We start from the raw sequence: 22,714 nt of genomic DNA, 5'->3' as shown, positions 1-22,714 counted from the left end.
TGTGTGTGTGTGTGTGTGTGTGTGTGTGTGTGTGTGTGTGTGTGTGTAAATTCTAAAGTAGAATTTTGGTAAAATCATAGGAACTTTAGAAACTGGCTGAGTGGTAGAAACAAGTAACATCCCAAATCACATTTTCACATAAAATGATACTGTTTTGATCTCGTGATCATGCAGATTTTTGCAGCCCAAATATAATAGCCCTAGTGATCAGCTATTTAAAAATAGGATGTTGTCCATCATAATGTTCATATATAAAATGTGCTTTCTAAAGTATGGTAGCGTAAATAGTGAGTTGTCAGTCATTTTTTTCACTACAAGGGAACATTTCCCATCTTTCACGCATTGTTTCAAATTGTTAAGATATTTAACACTTACCACAACTAATCCTGATGATAAAATGATCATTGCAAGTCCAATTCCCAACATGTAAATCCAGGCCATGTGAAAGTTGCCTTTCTGTCCATTTTACAAATACACAGTAAGCGATAGAAGAATGTTATAACTCTTATCACATGAATTTGCTGTAAATATTCTGTTAATGCATTGTATGACCTCCTAAGGTTTATCTAATCTACATACTGTTTGTAATCTACATACTGTCTTTATCATATGAAAAGAATCTCACAATGGATCAGAGGAATGGAAATTGGGTATATTTTAGCCTGGGGAAAATATAAATTGGAGATCTGATTTCGGCATGAATCCCAATTAAAGAGTATGCTCCTGTACAGAAGCAGAAGAATCCTGAGAAATTAAGTAACAGGACATCCCATTAAAAATGCTCTACTTCAAAATGAATATTGTTTTATTTGGCACAGAGTGTAGGTTTACCCCAGCTATCAATAACAACAGACATTCGTGTACTTGAACTAAAACTTTGATTTATTAAGAAGTATATGAAGACAGAAAGTCTTCACTTTTGTGTAAACTACATTTTATCCAGAGTTGTTCCAATAGTGGGATGGGCAGTATATAAATTAAATAAATAAATAAATTTTAAAGTGTGGTGAAGTCTGAAGGGAGGGAGGAAAGGATAGAGAAAGGAAATTGGCTTATTGCTTAAGAGATTCATTAGCTAACTAAAGGACAGGAAAACTAAACATAGGAATAGTGCATGAAGGCTCTTATTAGTGGCTTGTCATTGGCTCTAGTGATTAAATAGGCTTGTAGGTACAAAGAGATGGTTCAGTATATAAATACAAAGGAATATATAAGCATTCTTCTGGTATCTTAAAAAGTACCACACAAAAGAAATCATAACCTGTGTTTTATCTTCTCAGAATACAAAAACAGGAATGGTTTTAATTTTCAGAAAGAGGGCTTCAGAAAATAATAATAATAATAATAATGAAGCAATTCAACAGTATCACTCTTCCTTTGTGCTGGAGATGTCACATAACAGAGTTTTTAATTTGTAGTCTTGCACTGACCAGACTTTAGAGTTGACTACTTAAACTATTTTTCCAACTCTGCTTGAAAGGTTCAATCAACAAACAGTAGTATCGTGCCCATGAACATCTATAATAATGTTTATTATACGTGCTGAACTCTTGACTTTCATCATTCACTTTCAGATGTATTTCTGTTCATAATCAAATCCACATGACAATAGTGAACAGCTACCTCAAAACAGAGGTACAATTGTTGATGTCAACAGCTTATATATTGAGGCTAAGCATATGTTTATTTGTATAACATTCACTGCATTTTTGCCAACGTCTACTGCTATTTTTTTATCATTTAATAAAATATGAGGAATTCCTCTCCCCCACTCAAATGACATATAGCAGTCGCTGTTTCATCTAGTAAGCCATCTCATTAGCCTCCAAGCCGTATAATAAAAATATAATGAAGCAGTGGATTTATATGCATTCACACAAGCAGAAAGCCATCTTAGGTATTTATGTATTTAGACTTATACATTTATTTTTAAATAAATGCATACTAAATTGGCTATATAGCTTAAGCTAAAAATAGGTTCTGAATGTTATACATATTACTGCATATGTTTAATATATAGTGTTTATTTACGTTAATATTGAAAAGATACTGACTTAATAATTTGTCCAGTTCCTACAATAATAATCGCTGCATTCCTGACTTTGCAAATTATCTTGTAATTCAGCTACATCTATAATTATCATTCCAACTGAACAAATGTTTCTACTGCCAACTTTATACTAATACTCAACTGATTTGATACAGGCTGGGTTATATTGAGACTAGACCTTTGGTATCCATTCTGACATAAATCGCATTGACTTGAGTATAATTGTGACAATCTCCATCCAACTCATTGATCATTAGTGAGTACTTTATAAAATCATCATCACAGAAGCCCATATAACATATTTCCTATTTTACATCTTTGGAAAAATATTGTTCCATCTTCCATCTTACAACTTTTTTTTGCTTTTGTTTGTGTTGGATTGGCTGAAATCAAGATGTCTGGAGTGCCCATCACAAGTAAATTGACTCCCATGCTTTTGCAAAAATGTCGTGATACTGAGGTTAGATTCACTTGTGGCTAACCATCAACGATGCCTCAAAGATGAAATAGTTCAGCAAGCTACCACAAATTTCCTGCTGTAGCCTCAGGCCAGATCTTTTGACTGTAAATTGCAAACATGTGGTACTCTGTAGTAATTCAGGAAGACCAGATACATAAACCTGAATCTACCACTTCACAAATTTAAGTGGTATTTATCTCAGTCTTGGAAACATTTCCATAATCTTCTCAAGTTTCCTTACATATGACTAGTAGAATCAGGGTTTTAACAGAATCCTGATAACGCAAAACACACACAAAAAACTTGTGGACTAAAATCTGTTCTAAGTCTTTGGTACCAAAAAAGCCATTCTTTACAATCTCTTAGCATTAACAATTATTCACAGCCCAGGTCTAAAAAAACCCCTTCCTTGCTCTGTAGATGCTTTATTGCTACATTGTGCATCATATTTTGATATTCATATTGAGTGATATCTTTGCATGCATCCTGTATTTTGGATGCAAGTAATCTGATCCCTGTGACCATCATGTCTGCACTCATGATGCACTGCTAATACCCATGATTTTTGTTATTTGTCTTTGATCAGAAGTTTGCTAATCACCATGTCTATCGTGATCCAGAATATTAGTGGATTCAATATAAGGCCCAAAGATAGGCCCCGGAATTAAGAACAGCACTTCCTATATTAACAGTAGAGGTCTGCGGTCAGCTTTGAAATGCTCCTAGACATTTTCCCCTACAAAAGAAAGGAAGGCATTGAGACCCAGCTTTGTTTAGTGATTAAGGCACCAGACTAGTAATCAGAAGATTGTGACTTCTAGTCTCACCTTAAGCATGAAAGGTGGCTGGACAACTTTTGACCAATTGCTCTTTCTCAAACCTACAATGTCAGGCTCAATTGACATGCTGGTCAATCAATTCCAACTGCAACCAATGGATCAATATTCAGTTAATCATGGGGTGGGGGAAGCTGACCCTGCATTTGTAAGAAAACATTAGGAAGAAAAAAAAAGAAAGGTATTGACCATATTGTCACTGACTGTTTAGTGGTAGAAAGCTAAGAAGGAATTGTGATGACTTTAAACTGCAAAAGATGGAAGCAAAGAATCTGAGACCAAACAGGACCATGATAAAAACTCAGTGTAGGTGTCTTTACATCCAAGAAGAAATGAGTAACATTTAAAAGCAAAGAGAGTTAAAAGAGTTGCATATTTATTTGTTTGTTTGTTAAATTTATAGGCCATCCAACATCCAGCAGTTCTGGACAGTTTGAAATGTACTTTTGAAATGCACTGTTTTAAATGCTGGAGTTCCAGAATGACAAGATATTAAATTGCCATTGACAATAGTTTTATATCTCAGCTATATTTCACAGACTATTTATATTCAGAGTTTTCATTTATCAAAGTAAAAGCAGATGTTTACTTGTACTATACACCTGATTTTTTTTAAAGAATCTTCTGCATTGTTAGCAATAAATCAATGCTTGTGTATTCACTGAATTTTGCAGTTCTTACACAGAAAGTATAGCTTTCTCATTGCTTTCAAAATCTGCTTTTTTTAGGACAAATTTTAAGAGTAGATACTACAGCATCAGAGAATATGGTACACAGCAATAAATGTCTTGTTGTTCATGTAGTTTTAGACATTAGCTATTACTTCTAAAATTATCCTACCCAAAAAGAAGACATGCTTATTTTTTACAGTGCTCTATTTTGCACTTTTAGAATCTCAGAGTTCAAAAGTTTGGATCAAACAACAAACAAAATGTGTGGAAAGCTACCGGAAGAACTATATCAGGGAAGTGAAAATAAAATGGAAAAGGAAATGAGATAGGCATCATATGTATGTATTAATCCAATTTTATCTTCATAATCTGCCTTGTGGTATGGATAATATACTGCAGGTTTCACTGAGACAAGCACATAATAAGAATGAATCACTAGAACTGTCTATTCTAATACTTTAGGAATGAAACACACAAAAAAGTGATAGAATAATATAAAAAGAAGGCTTAGGTCCAAGGTCAGGCAATATTCTGGATACATTGAGGACCATGACTCATCTTCCTTAAAGGCCCTAGTCCAGTGATGGCGAAACTTTTAGAGACCGAGTGCCCAAACTGCAACCCAAAACCCACTTATTTATTGCCAGGTGCCAGATGGGCATGGCCCTCTGGGTGGCCGTGGCTGTGGTGGTCATGGCAGATTGGGTGGGTGTGGCCAAGGTGGGCATGATCACCTTGATGTTGCTTGTGGGGAGGGATGTCTGTGGGGGCCGGGCAGGGTTGAGGGAGATCCAGGGGGTCTCTAGCAGGTAGGGCGGTGGGCAGGAGGCTTGTCCTGTGGGGTGAGGCAAGGCGAGGCAGGGTGGGGGTGCCATTGTCACAGGGCAAGATGAGGCAGGGGCCGGGGCGGTTGCTGCCTGACACCATCGGCCCCGGCACACAGAGGCCAGCGAGCGCATGGGTGCTGGGATGCATCCGGACATGTGGGACCTCAGCAAGTTAGCGGGCAGCTGGTTGAAGAGGGTCGGTTGCCATCTCTGGGGCATGATGCGTGTGCCCACAGAGAGGGCTCTAAGTGCTGCCTCTGGCACGCGTGCCATAGGTTCGCCACCACTGCCCTAGTCAGTCATGACCAGTGAGCATTTTGATTGGGAATTAAGGGAGTTGTAGTTCAGGTTGGGCAAGAATATGATAAACTACTGAGAAAAGACTAATCTGCAAAGCCTGATACTTTATTGAAGAGTCAAAGGGGCTTGTCTCTGAAAGCTCCATTCAGTTACTGGATTCAGTGAGGTGATGCATTTTATAAGGAGGCAAGGTGAATAGAGCAACATGGTTGAAAAGTAATTTGTATGAAAATTGGAAGTGTGGCAGTTAAAAACTTGCAGGGTAATGGAAGAAAATATTGGTCATGTTTGCCCTCAGTCTCAGGGCACCAGTAGGACAAAAACAGTGCCTTCTTCCTGCAGCTGAAGTAAGCCCTATCATGTTTTTGATTATGGCCAAATTCAATGGCACACACACAAATGCCTTTTGTTTCTTCTGGCTGCTGCTCTTATAGATATTGGTTAAAACTTTCATTTGCTTTCAATTTCATATTGATTTTTTTAACTTCTGCCAGGTTAAAATAAAGCCCAGATGTGCTGAACTACTTATTCATCAGGCTTCCTCTGCTGACAACTGTGTCCTTGTTGTCAACACATTCAATATTATGCAGATTTCTTATAGGCTGCTCTACTTCAAGCATTCATCACTTCCCTTTGATCTGACTCTCAATATAAATAAAAGAAAACCTGAAACCAAAGAATGCTACTATATATAGGCAGCAACAGGTCTCCAAGGCTATCTGACATTTTTCAATTAGGTAATATTTTTCCCCCCAAAATAGACAAAGAAGCATAATTTGCTTTATTAGATTCAATGAACAAGTTTTAAGAAAAATGGGAAGAATTACTAAATAGGGCCTGGTATGTTGCATAGGGTTGGCTTTAATCACTGTAGGGAAGAAAGAACTCCAACTGGATAATTGGACCTAAGCTCTTCTATTCATCTTAGCAGGTTTCTAAGGCATATTAGGTGCCATTGACCCACTGCGTGGGATAGGGGGAAGGTGTCAAAAAACTGTGAATGCATGATCAAAGCTCCAACTCTCTTTTCATCACATAATTATATCTATTTTAACTTTCTTAGTACCCCCTTACAGAACCTCTGCCCCCATGTTAGCTTTTTTCCCAATACATTTTGTGTGTGTATATGTGTGTTACTTCATTACCTTTTGTCTATGGAGATTCTTAGTCATCCAGGTTATGGTTAACTATGACCTGGATGATTCAGAATCTCCATAGACATTCATTATCTTTTGCTTGCCATCTAGTGTTATCCAGATTTATATGGCCCAGATATAGTTGCATGCAAACCTTTGACAATGACTCATATGGCTGCTTCTAAAACTGTCCTTGCCTGGTTGACTCAAATGGGCATATGTGCATATGCAGACAATAAAAGTCAGAATCAAACAAGTCACCTTATGGATTTCAAATGCAAACATACAAACTATCATAATTAATTGTGGCTTATTTGGAAATCACAGGCTATTACCAAGCTTTTCACCAGAGACAAATTTCTTGTGTCTAATCACACTTGGCCAACAAAGTATTCTATTCTATTCTAAACTGACATTTATATTAGTTGTCCTCATTGGGGGGCTGAAAAAACTCACCTGGTATTAAGTAAACATGAAAATGACCTCACTGCATTGCTATACAAGCAAAGTGGGACAAAGATCTTTTTATAAAAATGGGCAATCTTGTGAAGAGAAAATATGAAGTATGCAATGATTGGAACTATACATCTTACCAAGCCATGGTTTGCTTAAGCATGTTGATTGGTGAGTCATATTTGGCTGGATTTATAAAACATGTAAAGCATAAACTTCATTTATGGACTATAGTAGCTGGGGCAACATAATATGCTAAGCAAAATAAAGCAAACTTTTATCTTGATGTCACCCAGCCCACAATTTAAAATCTCGAGATAACTGTAATCAATACTTGAGCAGGGAGAAAGGTAATGAATGTAGCATAATCCTAATATCAGACAAGAACATTTCAGTTGAGTTTAACTTTGTAATAAAAGCTATATTGTATAATTTTCTTTTACCTGAAGATAGTCTTCCACCAGGCCCCATTTTAATCTGATGAGGTAATCAATTATTTGGTGAGTCAGGAAACCCAGAATTCCGATTGCTGTTCCAATGGTCCCCATCACCAACCATCGATCCCAATCCATTCTTTAAAAAAATGGGGGGGAGGAAGCAATTCCATATCAGTGGCAAAAAATATCATGGAGTTAATTAGTGGCTTTGGGGCAAAAGCTCCATAAAAGTTAATTAGTTAATGCTTAGGATGATGGAATCTAGATTTTAAAACTGATTCAGTGACTAATCCTGAGAAGCAAGAGACATGTAGGAAAACCTTCACTAAGAAAACAATGACTTTGTTTGATTCTACTCTGTTTTGTTCCCTTTTTGCAGCACAACAATCCTACAGTCTAAATAATATGTGTGGCATATTGTAAGTCACTCTAACTATTAACCCTGAGGAAATTTCAACTTCTTTAAGAAAAAAAATCAACAAAAGCAAACTGGTTTAAAATCATTATGTATTCTAATAAGAACTTTTGAGATGTACAACCATTTGCTTTTGAGATATATTAATTATGGGTAACATTTAGCTTGTTTTGTTATATATTGTTTTATATATATACATTTGAACTAAATATACACTGATGTAATAGCTCATTCTTAATTGCTGAAATATGAAAATAGTTTGCCAAATCCAGCCTCATTTTCACCATCATCCCCAGTTCAGAAACATTTCAAGAATCTTAGCAAGTTCAGTCCCAGTTTTTAAGGAACAAGAATAGAAGTCCATCAGCACCTCTGGACAAAGAATATATCTTTCCTTACAATCTGTTTTAGGTGTTTTAAACTGCAGTTCTTCAATAAAACCTGCAAAGAATTATTGTAGATAAGTTTCAAAACACAATTCTTTCCATTGTTTTACTACACTCCTACTTTTAAATTGCATATTATTGTTATTCTGTGAATTACTTGACTACCTTTAGCAGGAAAAATGACATAGAAATAAGCATTTTTCTAAAATGTGGCCACAACACAAAATGGCATTTAAAACTTTCCTCATCCCTATTTATAGCACTTGCTCCCCTGTCTTAATTGTTAGGCATATTGCTTGATTCTTCTAATGAAAGAGCATGGATTTCTCAAGTATGGATGTGATTTTTTTTCCTAATATGATTTGTCTTCCCATCTTTTGCTTTATTCAGTTCATCTCCTGTCTGATCTGCATGCACTTTTCACTGTCATCAACAGATGGCACTGGAGTACTTTATAATCCTTGTGCAGAGAAAAAGATATAATGGGAGGTATTTTCAAACTAGGAAAGATTTAGTGTCTCAAATGAGATAAGATTCCTGCGGTGCTGTGCTCTATTTGCTTGTGGGAGATAATTGATCCTGTAGTTTCCCCCATATATATTCTCTATAGCTAGTCCTCAACTTACAACCACAATTGGGACCAGAATTTCTGTCATAAGTCATTGTAGTCGTAAGTCACCAAGATTTGATGATAGCATTTACAGTGTATTAAGCAAATCACTGTGGTCATTAGGCAAATCATCTGGTCGTTAAGTGAACCCAGCTTCCCCAGTGAGTGTTTTTTTCATTGGCAACAAAGGTTCCAAATCATGTGACCACAGGACACTGCAACCAGTTGTGATCTGGTTGCCAAGTGCCAAAATTGCAATCATATGACTGCAAGAGTAAATATAATGGTCATAAGTGCAAATACAGGTCACAACTCACTTTTTATTCTGAAACTGCTGTAACTTTGAATCATGGTTAAATGGTTCATTAAATTGTTAAACTTGGGTCCCTTTAATTCTAGCACAACACTTTAATCTCTATAGCACATTTGAATGTTCATTTGCAAGGTATTCACTAGATTAGAGATCTTAGTTTGCAAAGAATAGTGTAAGCATATTTGGGCTTTGTGCTTGCAGTTAAAGGGCAAACATGTGCCAGAAAGTGGCTCATTCTGTTCAGATTCTTAGTGAAGAATAACACCTATGGCATGAATATGACTAAGGTACTTAATTCTACCCTTCTCTTACTAAAACCATAATTTGAAAGCATCAGCTGACCAAACCATGCTTGAGCGCAACAATGAAAAGTGTATGAGCTATAATGACATCACACTTGTGATGTAATAGGAGTGTGTACAAAAAGAACCAGAATGTATGACATGAAAGAAAAAAAAATGATTCTTCTTGCAAAACTAAGAGAAAAGAGAAAGCTACCAAAAAATTAACAATGGCCTGATCCTGTTTAGTGAAGGTATAGGTTTAATTATGAATAAGTGATGAAATATGTCAAAAATATTAATTGCTATTATATACTATAGGTTGGTACACTTATAAAAGTAGGGATGCATAGATTGACAATATTTATGATAGCTTTAGGAAAGAGTAAGAGAAGCTCCAGAATGCAGCAGCCCTCATTTTCAACTTGGTATATCCATATTGCATATCTGCAAGACTGTATGGAGAATACAGTCTTGCAGATATGCAATATGGATATATATCTATCTATCCAGTGAGATCCAGTAGGTGAGAACCCAATCCCTAAGAAATCTTTTCAGAAATGTTTAGGGTAACCTTCACGGTAGGAGTTCCTATCCTATGGAATACCTCATCCAGAACACAATAAAATCCTGGCTCTTCTGGATAGCCTTGAGAATAGCTGAGATGGCTACACGGCTCCTGATGTTGTTATGCCAGAAAATCGTGCATTATTATGTTCTTACTCACATTATAATTTAACAAAGCTACTGTTCAGATTTGGTTTGGACTGCAATGGTATATAAAATCTAGAAAATAAATCTTACTGGCTGACAATTAGATTCACTGAAGCTCAATGCATCTGGAGAGGACCAGACTGAGAAAGCCAATATGCATATTCAGAAAACTACCTCTAATTGTTGTGAAAATTGTTGGGAAAATTGACTATATAATGCAGGGGTATCAAACTTGCCACATCATGTGACATGTCACAACATATTGTGACTTTTTCTCCATTGCCAGAGCTGGGGTGGGCGCGGTTTTGGCATGATGCATCTGGCCCATGGGCCGACAGTTTGACACCCCTGATATAATGTCTTTTCAAGAGAAGCAAACTCAAATTTAATCAAAAATCTCACCAGTGTACTCTAAATCAGGGCTTTTCAACCTTTTCACCCATTGTACCAGTTTTAGGATATGGCAACATCCGAGTACTACCAGTCGTCTAGCAAGGTGTCAAAAACTTGATGGCCAAAAAAAAAAGGAAAAAAGTGATAAAGTATAGGTAGTCCTCGACTTACAACAGTTCGCTTAGTGACTGTTCGAAGTTACAATGGCACTGAAAAAAGTGCCCCCTAAGCAAGACAGCGCCCGGCGGCGCTCTTCCTCCTGTCCGAGGTTTTCATTGTTAGCATTTCTGTTGAGGATTGGCAGCGGGGGTGGGGTAGGGGGCATTTGGTTTTTATTCCCCCCATCTGCTGGGTGGTTGCAGCAGGTTTTGGTCACTTCACATGACCCTGGGACACTGTGACCGTCATAAATATGAATCAGTTGCCAAGCATCTGAATGTAAATCACAAGACCCTGGAGATGCTGCAACATTCCAGCTGATCGGCGCTTCTTCTGGGCTCAGCAGAAGCGTCAGGATCAGTGCTGCTTTCCAGCTGATTGGTGCTTCTTCAGGGCTCAGCTGGAGCCTGGCGCTGATCCTGGCGCTTCCACTGAGCCCTGACAGCCCCGAAGACGTGCCGATCAGCTGGAAAGCGGCACTGATCCTGGCACCTCCGCTGAGCTCTGACAGCCCTGCAGCTCCAGCCATCTCTCACTCAAGCTTGTGTGGTGCTGCCACCGGTTCAGCTCATTCCCCTCCCCCACTACTTTTCTAGGATGGTCGCGTACAACCTGCTAGGTGCCAATGTACCACAGGTGGTACCCGTACCACTGGTTGAAAAGCCCTGCAAATAATCTGTTTTACCTGCTGGATTGTTAATGAAAATTACACATATCAAAGAAATAGATATTCTAGATTTGCTGTCATTAATTTTTAGATTAATTTTGCTGGACTGAATGATCTGACTCACATAAATTATTTATGAAGGGATAGGTCACGCTGCCACATTTGACCATTTCCCCTTGATTAGTATTAGCAAGGTGAACAGGTGCATTACAAAAAAAGTGCTTCACTTTAGCAAGATTATATACCTAAATATACAATAATCCTGATTTAACTGTGTAACCATGTCAATTGACTCAAGAATGAAGCCTACTAATTTTCTGGAATTTACTCCCTGACTTATAGCCCAGTTAGTTCCTCAGGCTCACCAGATGTGCTCAATTAATTCCCATAATCACTTAGGAATTTATCTGGTAGCCATTATAACTGAGTAATTTTAGAAACTTGATATACATCTGGATGACATCAAGCTGGACACAGCTGCCATAAGTGCTATATTAATTCACAATATTAAAATCTACATATTTCATTTTGATAAATTTCTGAACACGAGAAACTTTGTTAGCTTACTTATTGCATCAGATTTAGAATTCCTTCATCCCAAAATCATTTATTAATATACTACTACTTACTGGTACTTTGTCACTGTCTCCATGAAAGGCATTTTCAAACACGTGAGCATACTACATATCTATGATTTTTTATTATCATAAATGCATAGAGGCAGTCCTCACCTACCTATCGCAGTTGGGACTGGCAACTCCATCAAGCAATGAGATCATGAAGTAAAATGTCACGTGACCGTGCCTGATTTACAATGTCACTTCAATTCTAGTTGTAGTTGTTAACGGAATCACCATTAAATACGACATCGTGTGACCACAACTTGCAACTTCCTACCAGTTTCTCCATTGATTTTGCTTGTCAAAAGCTGAGTGTGACTGTGGGATGCTGCAACTGTCCTAAATGTCCAGCAGTTGCTAAATGCTCGAATCCTGATCACATGACTGTGGTAATGCTGCAGTGTCCACAACTTTGAAGACCAGTTGCAAGTCTCCTTTTTCAGTACTAATCATAATTTCAAACAGTTGCTAAATTAGTGGCTGGTAAATAGGGACTACCTGTATTGGCAGTTCTTTGTAAAATTCCCAGTTCAGAGTGCTAGTCCTATGAGGATAATATCCAGAGTCTTATAGTTTCAAGACTTCCTGAAATTAATTTGGGAGATGTTCTCAAATTTTAGAGTACCATGTTCCTCCCCCCCAATATATGCCTCCCAATGAATAAAACAAATCACTTCTTGGGATTATGGTGGGGCAAGAAGTAAATAAATTACTTCCATTTAAAAATTAAATTTTAATCCAGTAGAGGACATTAAAAGTCAAGATGAGCTCTGATTCTTTGTCTATGAAAGCCTGAATAAGTTTTTTTAAAAAAACATTGACACCTTGGAGGGGGACCCAGCTCATTGTTTAATAATCCAACACCAATGCCATTTAAAGAGTTAAGCTTGATCAGTGATCACAGAATCCTAGCTGATTATTGAAGGGGAGATGAAAAATTAAAAAGGAGGAAGTAAACTGAAAACAGCACTCCATGTTTGTCCCTTATAATAGCAATTCTAAGATACATATAAATACAGATTTAAGTCAAGTACCTGTAGGCTTGCTCCTGCAGCCACTTCTTATAAATGTTACTGTGTGAAGGCAAGTAATCCAGACTTTCATGGACTGAATGCTCATCTCCCTTCTCTTGAAGACTGTTTTTTCTAGAGCAATGACTATTGTTAGAGTTCCCTTTGCATTGGAGATCAAGAGAATCAATCAAATCAGGCTGCTCTTCTGCCAGCAACATCTGATCTTCAGCATCACCTGCACGTCTTGCGAGAAAGCAGGATTGACATAAAATCACACAGTTCACAAAAGATTGCAGCTTGTGAAGTCACCTCACTATCCAATAGAATGGGTGGCAAATTCCACAGGAGGGAAGAATGTATCTGTACAAGAACTTGCTGATGTTGTGGGTTGGATTATTTTGGGGTTGCAACACACAGATCCAACATGTTTGCAGCATCTACAGCCAGCCAGAACCAGATCTTGCTTTGTAACATAATGTTCTCACTGGAAGAGACTGGCATGCAATAGAATAGATGCTGCTTTTTTTCTTGAACATAGGTGACTTAAAATGATAGGTCTAGGAATTAAGCAGCCACTACACATAATTTGGCTAGGTAATACAAAAATGTATTTTTTACTTATTACGTAAAATCAAACCACAACTCGGAAGGCTGCAGAAACATTACATAACAAGGCAAATATCAAGGACTGTTGTATATGTCAAGTGATAAGGCCCATTGCCAATATCCAAGTGTACTTGAGTTTGCTGCTATTGCTGCTGCTGCTGCTCCTCCTCCTCCTCTGTGGTGATACTGTTTACTTTCTCTAAATAAGAGCAAAAGAAGCCCGTTTTTCTTGTCTCAAGAGAAATGTAAGCATGTGGGGAAAATGACGCGAACAAGAATTTCTCATTTGCTCTAAATGGAAGATTCATAGTGAATGCATTTTGAGTATGACTAATTGTGGCAATCTGGGTCAATTATTTGTGTGACCAAGAACAGAGGCATTTTTCTCTCCATACAAATACATGTACACATTACATCCTCAGAGATGACTTCTGTGGAAGAATATTACCTGTCTTGGCTGAAAACGGAATACATGAAATTTCCCAGTATAAAACCTTGAAGTATACTTGCACGTTCATCATGGAACAAGACAATGTAGCTGAAGAATGGAGCGTGCTATTTTGTGTTGGTGCATGGACACTAGCATCACACAAATCCTTATGAAAGTTAGATGAAATATTGCTTTTATATATAAAAATAGTATTGATAGGCAATACACATAAAAGTAAATGGTAGCATACAGGAATGGAGACAATCCATGACTAAATCTTCTGAACATAGTGCCAGTTAATGTTTCTAAAAAACACATTTCCTTTCTTCCTGTACCACTATGATGTTTACTGTAAACTTGAAAATAGTATCAGTACTGCCTGTTTACATAAGATGGCTTGTCAAGTCATAACTTAAAAGTTTTGCATCAGTGCCATTATTTATGCAGCACTGATGGAAGAATACTGCAGTATACAGGCAGAGTTATTTTTGCTTTACAACAGGTAAAAATGGAAGAGACACATTTTAATTACAAACTACATTGTGAATCTCTTTATGGGCAGATTTCATATAGAGCAACATCATTGGTATCTGGAATAGGGTGAAAGGGATGGTGACCTTCTGACCATTAGAAGGACTTATCAAATTGTCAAAAAGGTTCATTTCTTTGAATATGAAGCCATTTGAATATGGCCATCTTAGCTGTGGAAAGAAAGAAAGCAATCTTTTTTATTGTAAATTAATAAATAAAAATTCTTATCACAGGACAAATGGTAGACACCTGTGCATATAATTAAACACTGCCATTAAACATGTTCTACAAAGTGTTTATTGGGGTGAAATGTAATAAAGCTATCCTGAAGTGTATCATCCAATTCCTTTTCTTGGTCAGAGATAATACTCAATGTATTTTTGCATTAAGTTAACCTATAATAAATGAGGCAGAACTCTTTTAACCTTATCCTGACCTATACTGTACTACTCAAACTCAGGGTCAGCTCCAAACATTTTCCAATTCTTGTCCTTCACTCAAAAAAATATGTTGAAATTCGTTTCTACAAGATGCAGTAAAGCTTAATTAGAAAAGGACAAGCCAGATTAGCAGAGAATGTAAAGGTCTATTGCCCATGGCAGCTAGGTAGTAACAGTACCAGGTGATTGAATGCAAAGATGATGAAGAGGTACAGTTTCCCTTCTTATAGTAACAAGTAGGGACTGAAACTGCCAGTTTCAGAATGTTGTTTAAAGGGTGTTACTCAATATCAGCAACTTTTAAGATATAATAATAATAATAATAATAATAATAATAATAATAATAATAATAATAATAATAATAATAATAATAATAATAATAATAATAATAATAAAAGTTGGAAGGGACCTTGGAGGTCATCGAGTCCAACCCCCTGCCCAGGCAGGAACCCTACATCATTTCAGACAAACGGCTGTCCAGCCTCTTCTTAAAAACTTCCAGTGTTGGAGCATTCACCGCTTCTGGAGGCAGGTTGTTCCATTGGTTAATTGTTCTAACTGTCAGGAAGTTTCTCCTTAGTTCTAGGTTGCTTCTCTCCTTGATCAGTTTCCACCCATTGCTTCTCATCCTGCCTTCAGGCGCCTTGGAGAATAGCTTGACTCCTTCTTCTTTGTGGCAGCCCCTGAGATATTGGAACACTGCTATCATGTGGACCAACACCCAGAATTCCCCAGCCAGCATGAGAATTCTGGGTGTTGAAGCCCGCACATTTTAAAGTTGCTGTGGGTGAAAAACACTAGTTTAAAAGATGCCTCTCCATTTTGTGAAGTCTAAGCCTAACAGTATTCTTTTTGGGGTTGGGGGGGTTACCTAATACTGGGAGATTGGAGGAAGGGGGCTTCCCTATGCAGATGTTATTTTGTTGTTGTTTAGGCCTCATAACAGCATGATTGTCCTTGAGCAAACATACAGCTTAAAAATGGCACTTGTTCCAAACATTTATTATAGGCAACTACAGTGAAACAATCAAACAAACACGGAGAAGCGAATGCAGTCAACACACGTTAGAAAACAGAATACTAATAATGTACTATTCTCAGTATATCAGAATGAGTCGGACCCTCAAAAAAAAAATCACTCATACAAAGCCGGTGCAATACATTTTGCTGCCTGAGGGAAAAGACAAGATGGCATCTCTTTATTCAACAGACATCAGCTGACCAAATTGATGGCTGCATCTTGTTTCAGCACTACCAATGAGGCAATATTCATCATTAATACCCCAAAGTAACCAAGATATCTTAGGCCTTGAAGCCATCACTTGGTGCACACAACTCTGACCTCGCATCTTCCCAAATCCTTATCCCTCAGTACTTGCTGAGGTAGCTGCCTTTTTTCATAGTAAGAGCAAACCTGTACATCCAAAGGCTGGGTTGACACATCACTAACTCTATGCCCTAAGGTGATTTTAGTTTTAGCTTAATGTGGTGTGTTAGCCCAGTAATTGTGGCTTATAAAAGCATGATTGATGGCTTAGTATTGCATATGAACCAGGCCATAATGGCTTATTAAAACAAGCTATGGCTTAGCAGTATGTGTGAAGCCTGAATTGTATATCATACATGGTCTGATGGATTCATATTTAAGTAATAACATAGTTTTTATTTTGTATATTGTGAGACTTCTGCAAATTCTGGCTTCTTTCAGAAACCATGGTTAGAAAATAATGGCTTAGTACAAAATTTAAACCCATTTTCATACTTGTTAATTATCCTTTAGCAATACCTTTATTTCGAGGCACATTTTTAAAAAATTATTGTGCACTGGGATTTAGAAAGGAATTTTTTTTGCTTGCCTTATTTATACTGTTGTCACATATACATATTTTGCACCACCAAATAGTTAATTTAAGGCTGATGTAAAGTTGCCCTGTCTTACACATGGCTCTGTGCTCAAGGAACTTTGTTTTTATAATCTTACTAATATCATTACACTGAAAAGTTGCCAAGCTTTAAGGGGAAAAGGCACAAAATGGCTTTAGGGGTATAATTCATCAACCTTCAAGGCTCCTCCAGATGGTTTTTGCAACTGCCCACTCCCAGTCATACTGTTCCACACTTTTCACTCCTGGTACCTCAGTTCATGTTATCCAGATCTTGAATGTAGAATCAGGTAGTCAATCACATATATATTGCTAATTTATCAAATTAAGTCCCGATAGAAACTTATCAAAGAAAGGGCAATATTATGTATCAATAAAGTATAGTGGAATGGAAATGGAAAAGCTGGTCAACTTGGGAAATGTATCTTATCAGAATTTTTCAAAAAGAAAGCCTTCTTCTTATGATTAGATTATCATAGTGGAGGTTTTTTTTTCTCAAAATGGTAGGAGCAATGATAAAATAATGTATGCATGTAAATACACATACATACACTAAAAAGTTAAGTTCCATTACATTCAGAAAGCTCATAATCTAGCAAAATACATTTAGGAACTCAGCTCTGAGGTTTACTTACCATGTGTATATTTAGGGCAATTTCCTATAAGACAATTTGTAAGATATAGATATCCAACTATAAAACATGCATTAGTTATGAAGGCCACATCATGAAGAAACTGCTGTTCACTTTTAATATATTTGAAAATATGGATTAATCTTTTCTTGATTTCCATTTATTCTGAAGATAGAAGCTGCAAACTGCATTTCATGAAACACAAAATTTTAACATTTTCTTAGCAGAAAGCATCCCTTAAACAGCTGCTTATCCTGTTTATTAATTTAAAAGGAACAAAGAAAAAGGAATTTATTCCTACATTTATTTATTTATGTAGGAATTTATTCCTACATGTCTCCACTCATGTAAAATGAAGGTAGCAAAAAGAAAATATTTCTAAGATTAACATTTATACTCTGCAAACAAGATTAGGCTGAGCTAATAGATTATACATCCACAATGGCTACACAGATCTTGTACCTTAGATAGTACCTTAGTTGCTGGCATATGAATAAGAGACCTCAATTTGTTCAAGGGGTTTGCATGCATATCTCAATCAATATGAAGAGGAAAGAAATAAAAGGCAGACTGAATTTTCAACACCTTACTGTCCATCTAGGGCTCCTGAACCATCGAGCAGCAATAGCACAAAACACAAAAGCACCTAAAAAGCCAGCAATAACATACTTACAAGGAGTTGTATCTTTCCCCTCTTATTATTTTTAATACTATACCTGCTAATAGCAAAGAGAGTTCAAGAATTCAACGTACGAACTGAGCATCACAAAAGCAAAAAGGTTACAATTAGAGGGCCATTTAGTTGAAAATTAAAAATTACACATGCAGAGTCTAATATAACTGGTTCCATTAAAATTGCTCCAGCAGCCTAGATACCAAGAAAAAGAGGGTAATTAAGACAAGTTTAGGAGCAACATCTGACTTCTTAATTTTGCAGGGTACTGCCAGCATAAATTTAGAAATAGCACAGCCTCAGGGAATATTTTTCACATTTTATTTACATTTGAAGACTAACTTTATTCTCAATCACATATCCATACACCTATTTCCTTTTTTTTGTTTGTTGGTTTCACTAAAACTTAAATGCATGGTTTATTAGAACGAAGACTGTAAACAAATATTTGCAATGTCCATTACATGAAACACACAGGAGCTGCTTAAAATAAAATCATTCCCCCATTTTATAAATACAAGTATCAAAACAATCCTGACCATATTCTGAAACACTACTAGCAGTCAGCACCCACACATTGCAAAAATTAAACAAGTTGAGCAATGGTATTTGCAGTACCTGCTACTTAATTGTTTTAATCTGCAGCTCTTTTACTAAAGCAAGATGGATAAAGCATGCCATTAGTTTTTTTTTCTTCTTGCAAAAAGTTTCTGAAACATTATTCCACAGCAACCTGACACTTCCGATCATGCGCTCATCTTGAAACACTGGAGTTCCAAATTTAGGCTACTTCAGGCTTATGCTTAAAATGATAGTGCTTGGTAAAGAGGAAAAAATTGTGCTGCCTTTTTTCTCTGATTGTGCCTGAAAACATATGGGGCATACATATATATATATACTGTATATATGTATATTCTTTCAATGTCCAGATCATATACACCAGCAGAAACTCTTAATGTGTGGGTGGTTTGCATTGTGAAATTGAATCAAGACATTAACATAAGTAGAAGTTGTTTAAGACAAGTTTGGGATTCAGCTAAAATTAATTGTTGTAAGTTTGCCCTTCTGGAGGTTGTGGAAGCTTCATATTTTCTTTGGACATCATTTGACGCCTTAACTCTTGAAGTATAACTTTAATGCTATAAGAATTTTGCCATTTTGCTAACACTGGTATGCTCCGTGCATCCACCTATAAAGAAAGAAATCATACATGTAAACCGAGAATGTAGAATAATTTATTCTAGAATGGTGTCAAAAGCTCAGCATGTATATTTCAGAAAATATGAACACCAATTCAAACTGCTACATTAATTTCTAAGTGCAAAAAAAGGAGACTAATGATTACAACATAAAAGAAATTATAGCTCACAGTGTCTGAAATAAGAACTTTATGTTGGTGCCCTTTGAATTTTTTTTTAAACCTAAGCATAGAGGGATGCTTTCAAGGCATGAATATAATTTTTCCTTAATAATTCAAAAATGGAAAAGCATATAAAAAGCAGGAAATTATTTATGCATATATGTTTTATATTCAAGAAATACTGTTTAACTGTTAATATGCTCCAATTACCTTTTCTGGGAATAGTACACTAAATATTCAATGACATTGCTTTATCTTTAAAAAAATACTCAGCTATTCATATTTAATTTCTGGAACATGCATAACTGTTGGCTTTTAAAATAGAAATTCTTATATAGTATTCTTCAACAATTTGCAGATACAATCTCATTAATTGTTTATCTATCTATCCAGGACAGTCCAATTAGATCTAAACATTAAGGGGATTATCAGAAACAGACATCTTTAGCCTCTCCTCCATCAAAGCTCCTCCTTGCAGCTGCCATGGCAAAGTGGGATTACAGTTCCCACTACTTCTCTTCACTGTGCATTTCCCATAGTCAGTTCTATGATTTAACAATCTCTGATAACAAATAAAACACTACTAAATTAAAAGTTTTAATTTTCACTATTAATTACTAAACATCCTGTTGTGAGCTATTTTATATCTGAATCAAAATTTTAATATTGTGGTGTATTTACCAATATGCAATTTTAAAAAAATGTAATCAATCTCCACATCATTTTGGCTATAGTCACAGTGATCCAGATGTATATAGTTACAAACAATACGTGACAACTTATAAAGTGATATGTTCCTTAACCCTAAGCCCAGTCTCCCTGCCAAGCAGAATCCTTCACAACATTCCTGCCAAATTAGTTGGCTCATTTTGCATCCAACTTACCATTCCATTGGAATTATTTATTCCATTCATATTAATTTTAGTTACAAATCTAACTGTTGGAGGTGCTTCAGGATATTTAGGCCCACACTCTACTTTCAAGCTGTATATTCTGTTTTCATAATTTGTCTAGTAAACAGAGAAGACAAAAAGTGAATCATAATGAAAATATGCATTCACAATTTTAACAAAACAAGTAAATAAACCCAGCCATATTTCAGGGATGGAAGACTTTTGCTGAGCAAATGCAGCAGAAATTGAAGAATGCTAGGGATATATTACAATATTCACTTCTGTTAATCAGCTGATTAATAGATTTTAGGTTTTTTTAGGAGTTGCATTATCACCATTCCAAAGGATTTGTTTGTAAACCTAGTTTCTATTTCATCTAAGACTATGTACAGATAGAAACCCTAACTGAATGGGAAAAAAACAATAAAATATTTTCAATTTAATTAATATAAGCTTGGCCACAACATGATTATCTGTTGCTTCTCTAAATGCATTATAGACTATTTTAGACATACTTTATTAAAGGATTTAGCCAAATATTTTTTAAAAATCAGATAAATTTAAAAACATCTATTCCTATAATAGCAATTCCAAGTAATTATTCAAAGAATCCATTTTACACTGAGAAAAGTATGTGGAGCTTCAAGAGCTCCTAATTGTTATTTAATTCTCAAGTTCCTCCAGATATTATCATTTATATTTATTACTGTGTGGAAGGGGAAAGATATTGCACATATGTGAAGTAATCAAATTGTCTTTAATTACAATTTAAATAACTATATTATACATTCAAATTAAACAAAATCAAAGTTAGCTTTTGTTATGCCACGGCATTTTTTTTGTTCTAAATATGATAGGTCAACTCTAGCTTCTGATCCTAAAATAATGTGCATATCTGACACAACAAAATAATGGTGGCAAAACAGTCAATTTATCAGAAATACAGAACTTGCCAAATAAAATCAATTTCTGTAAATTTGTAATAGCTTGAAGATAAATAAAACTAATTATACTTGAAGATAGATAAAACTAATTATACTTATAGGCTAATTTTATTTCCCTTTTCAACTTAACCAAGCTAGAAATATTTTCTTTACAACCCAGTTCTTCCCATTGAATAACAGTATGTTTTATTCATGTCCCATGTACATTTATTTTTATGCTGCCTTTATTATTTTTATAAATAAAGGTAGCAAATATACTTAATACTCCTTCCTCCTCCTATTTTCCTTACAATAACCCTGTGAGCTGCCTAAGAGAAAGTGACTAGCCCAAAGTCATCCAGTCAGCTTTCATGCCTAAGGCAGGACTAGAACTCACAATCTCCTGGTTTCTAGCCTGATGCCTTAAATTTTGCTGCTATTATGTTCTGATGGATATTGACCTTTCAGTTCTCCAAATTCATGGCTATGCAATGATTGGACTACATATAAATTTACAAAGCAGGTTTCCCCTTATGCAAGGGTATTTCCTGATCTCAAGGGGTTCCCTATTCCTTTACCACAGATCTGAGGACCACCTAGAAATGCAGTCATTAAAAATAATTTCTGCTGGCAGAATGGTATCCATCACAAGATAACAGTCCATTAAGATAGAAGGAGTCAACCCATTAAGGTTTCTTCACACCTGTTTACTTCCATTTTCCATATTTGCTCAAGAAACAATTCAGATTTGGAGCTAAAATAATACAAAATGACAGCACTTAGGGAACTATCCTAACTAAAATAAAATGTTGGTTATTATTTCAATATATTGTTTCTGTGTACAAGTAAGAAGTAAAGTTTCTTCAAGTCAAACTTGATTCTTGGTGACTTTATGGATATACTTCTTTCTCTCTGCAGAAATATGGAAGTGTTTCGCCAATGTAATCTTTCTTTTCATCTGGTCTAAAGCCCTGGGAATCCTCAGTTTTCCACTCACGTACTAACCAGCCCAAGCCCAATTAGCTTCCATACCCAAATAATGTTACCCACATAAGTAATATATAATTATTTAATCTCTATTTGGCTTATTAATATACAATGATTAATGAAGTCATTAGCAAATAATAATGCACAAATCAAAAATACAATATACACATAAACAAAATTGAGAAAATTGTGGGCACACATCAAGTTAATCATCAGTCAGGTCAATTCTTCTGATTCTAAAAATTAATAGATGGTACAAAATAGGCTATCAACTGCTTCCTCTTCTAGATAAAATGGCATTCAGCATAAGGATCACAACTATATTATTATAATTAAAACATTCTAGATAGTTTGAAGTTTTGAAGTTTGAAGTTTTATTGCATTTATATCCCGCCCTTCTCCCAGTGGACTCAGGGCGGCTTACAGCCAATTAAAAAACAGAACAATCAATACAAATCTACAAAATTTAAAATCAATTAAAAGATATATATAATAGGCCTATTCATGTTTTAAAATTAATTAAAAACCAGTTTAAAATATCCCTAGGCCAGTCCTGCCTGCTGAAACAACCATGTCTTGAGGGCGCGGCGGAAGGAGGGGAGATCCGGAATCAAC

The 22,714-nt window shown here is 36.0% G+C and overlaps 2 protein-coding genes across 2 annotated transcripts in view; both read right to left on the bottom strand.

Annotated features, from left to right (window-relative positions):
• LOC114922699 (chloride channel protein C-like) overlaps positions 1–12,959 on the bottom strand; it is a 64,979-nt gene extending 52,020 nt beyond the window's left edge. Inside the window, exons 1-3 of the mRNA XM_029284513.1 lie at positions 12,763–12,959; positions 7,177–7,306; positions 376–456 (exon numbers count right to left, since the gene is read on the bottom strand). Coding sequence (XP_029140346.1) covers positions 376–456; positions 7,177–7,306; positions 12,763–12,959 — 408 coding nt within the window. The remainder of the gene's footprint in view (positions 1–375; positions 457–7,176; positions 7,307–12,762) is intronic.
• Positions 12,960–17,408: 4,449 nt separating this feature from the next.
• The window catches only part of UBE2V2 (ubiquitin conjugating enzyme E2 V2), a 12,376-nt gene continuing 7,070 nt past the window's right edge, over positions 17,409–22,714 (bottom strand). The window contains exons 3-4 of the mRNA XM_015818059.1: positions 20,181–20,306; positions 17,409–19,125 (exon numbers count right to left, since the gene is read on the bottom strand). Coding sequence (XP_015673545.1) covers positions 18,979–19,125; positions 20,181–20,306 — 273 coding nt within the window. The 3' untranslated portion in view covers positions 17,409–18,978. The remainder of the gene's footprint in view (positions 19,126–20,180; positions 20,307–22,714) is intronic.

This window comes from Protobothrops mucrosquamatus, unplaced genomic scaffold (genome assembly GCF_001527695.2).
Source record: "Protobothrops mucrosquamatus isolate PMUCROS unplaced genomic scaffold, P.Mucros_1.0 scaffold671, whole genome shotgun sequence".
Classification (NCBI taxonomy): domain Eukaryota; kingdom Metazoa; phylum Chordata; class Lepidosauria; order Squamata; family Viperidae; genus Protobothrops; species Protobothrops mucrosquamatus.
The sequence above is the reverse complement of the archived record's forward strand: the minus strand, read 5'-3'. Positions and strand labels throughout refer to the sequence as shown.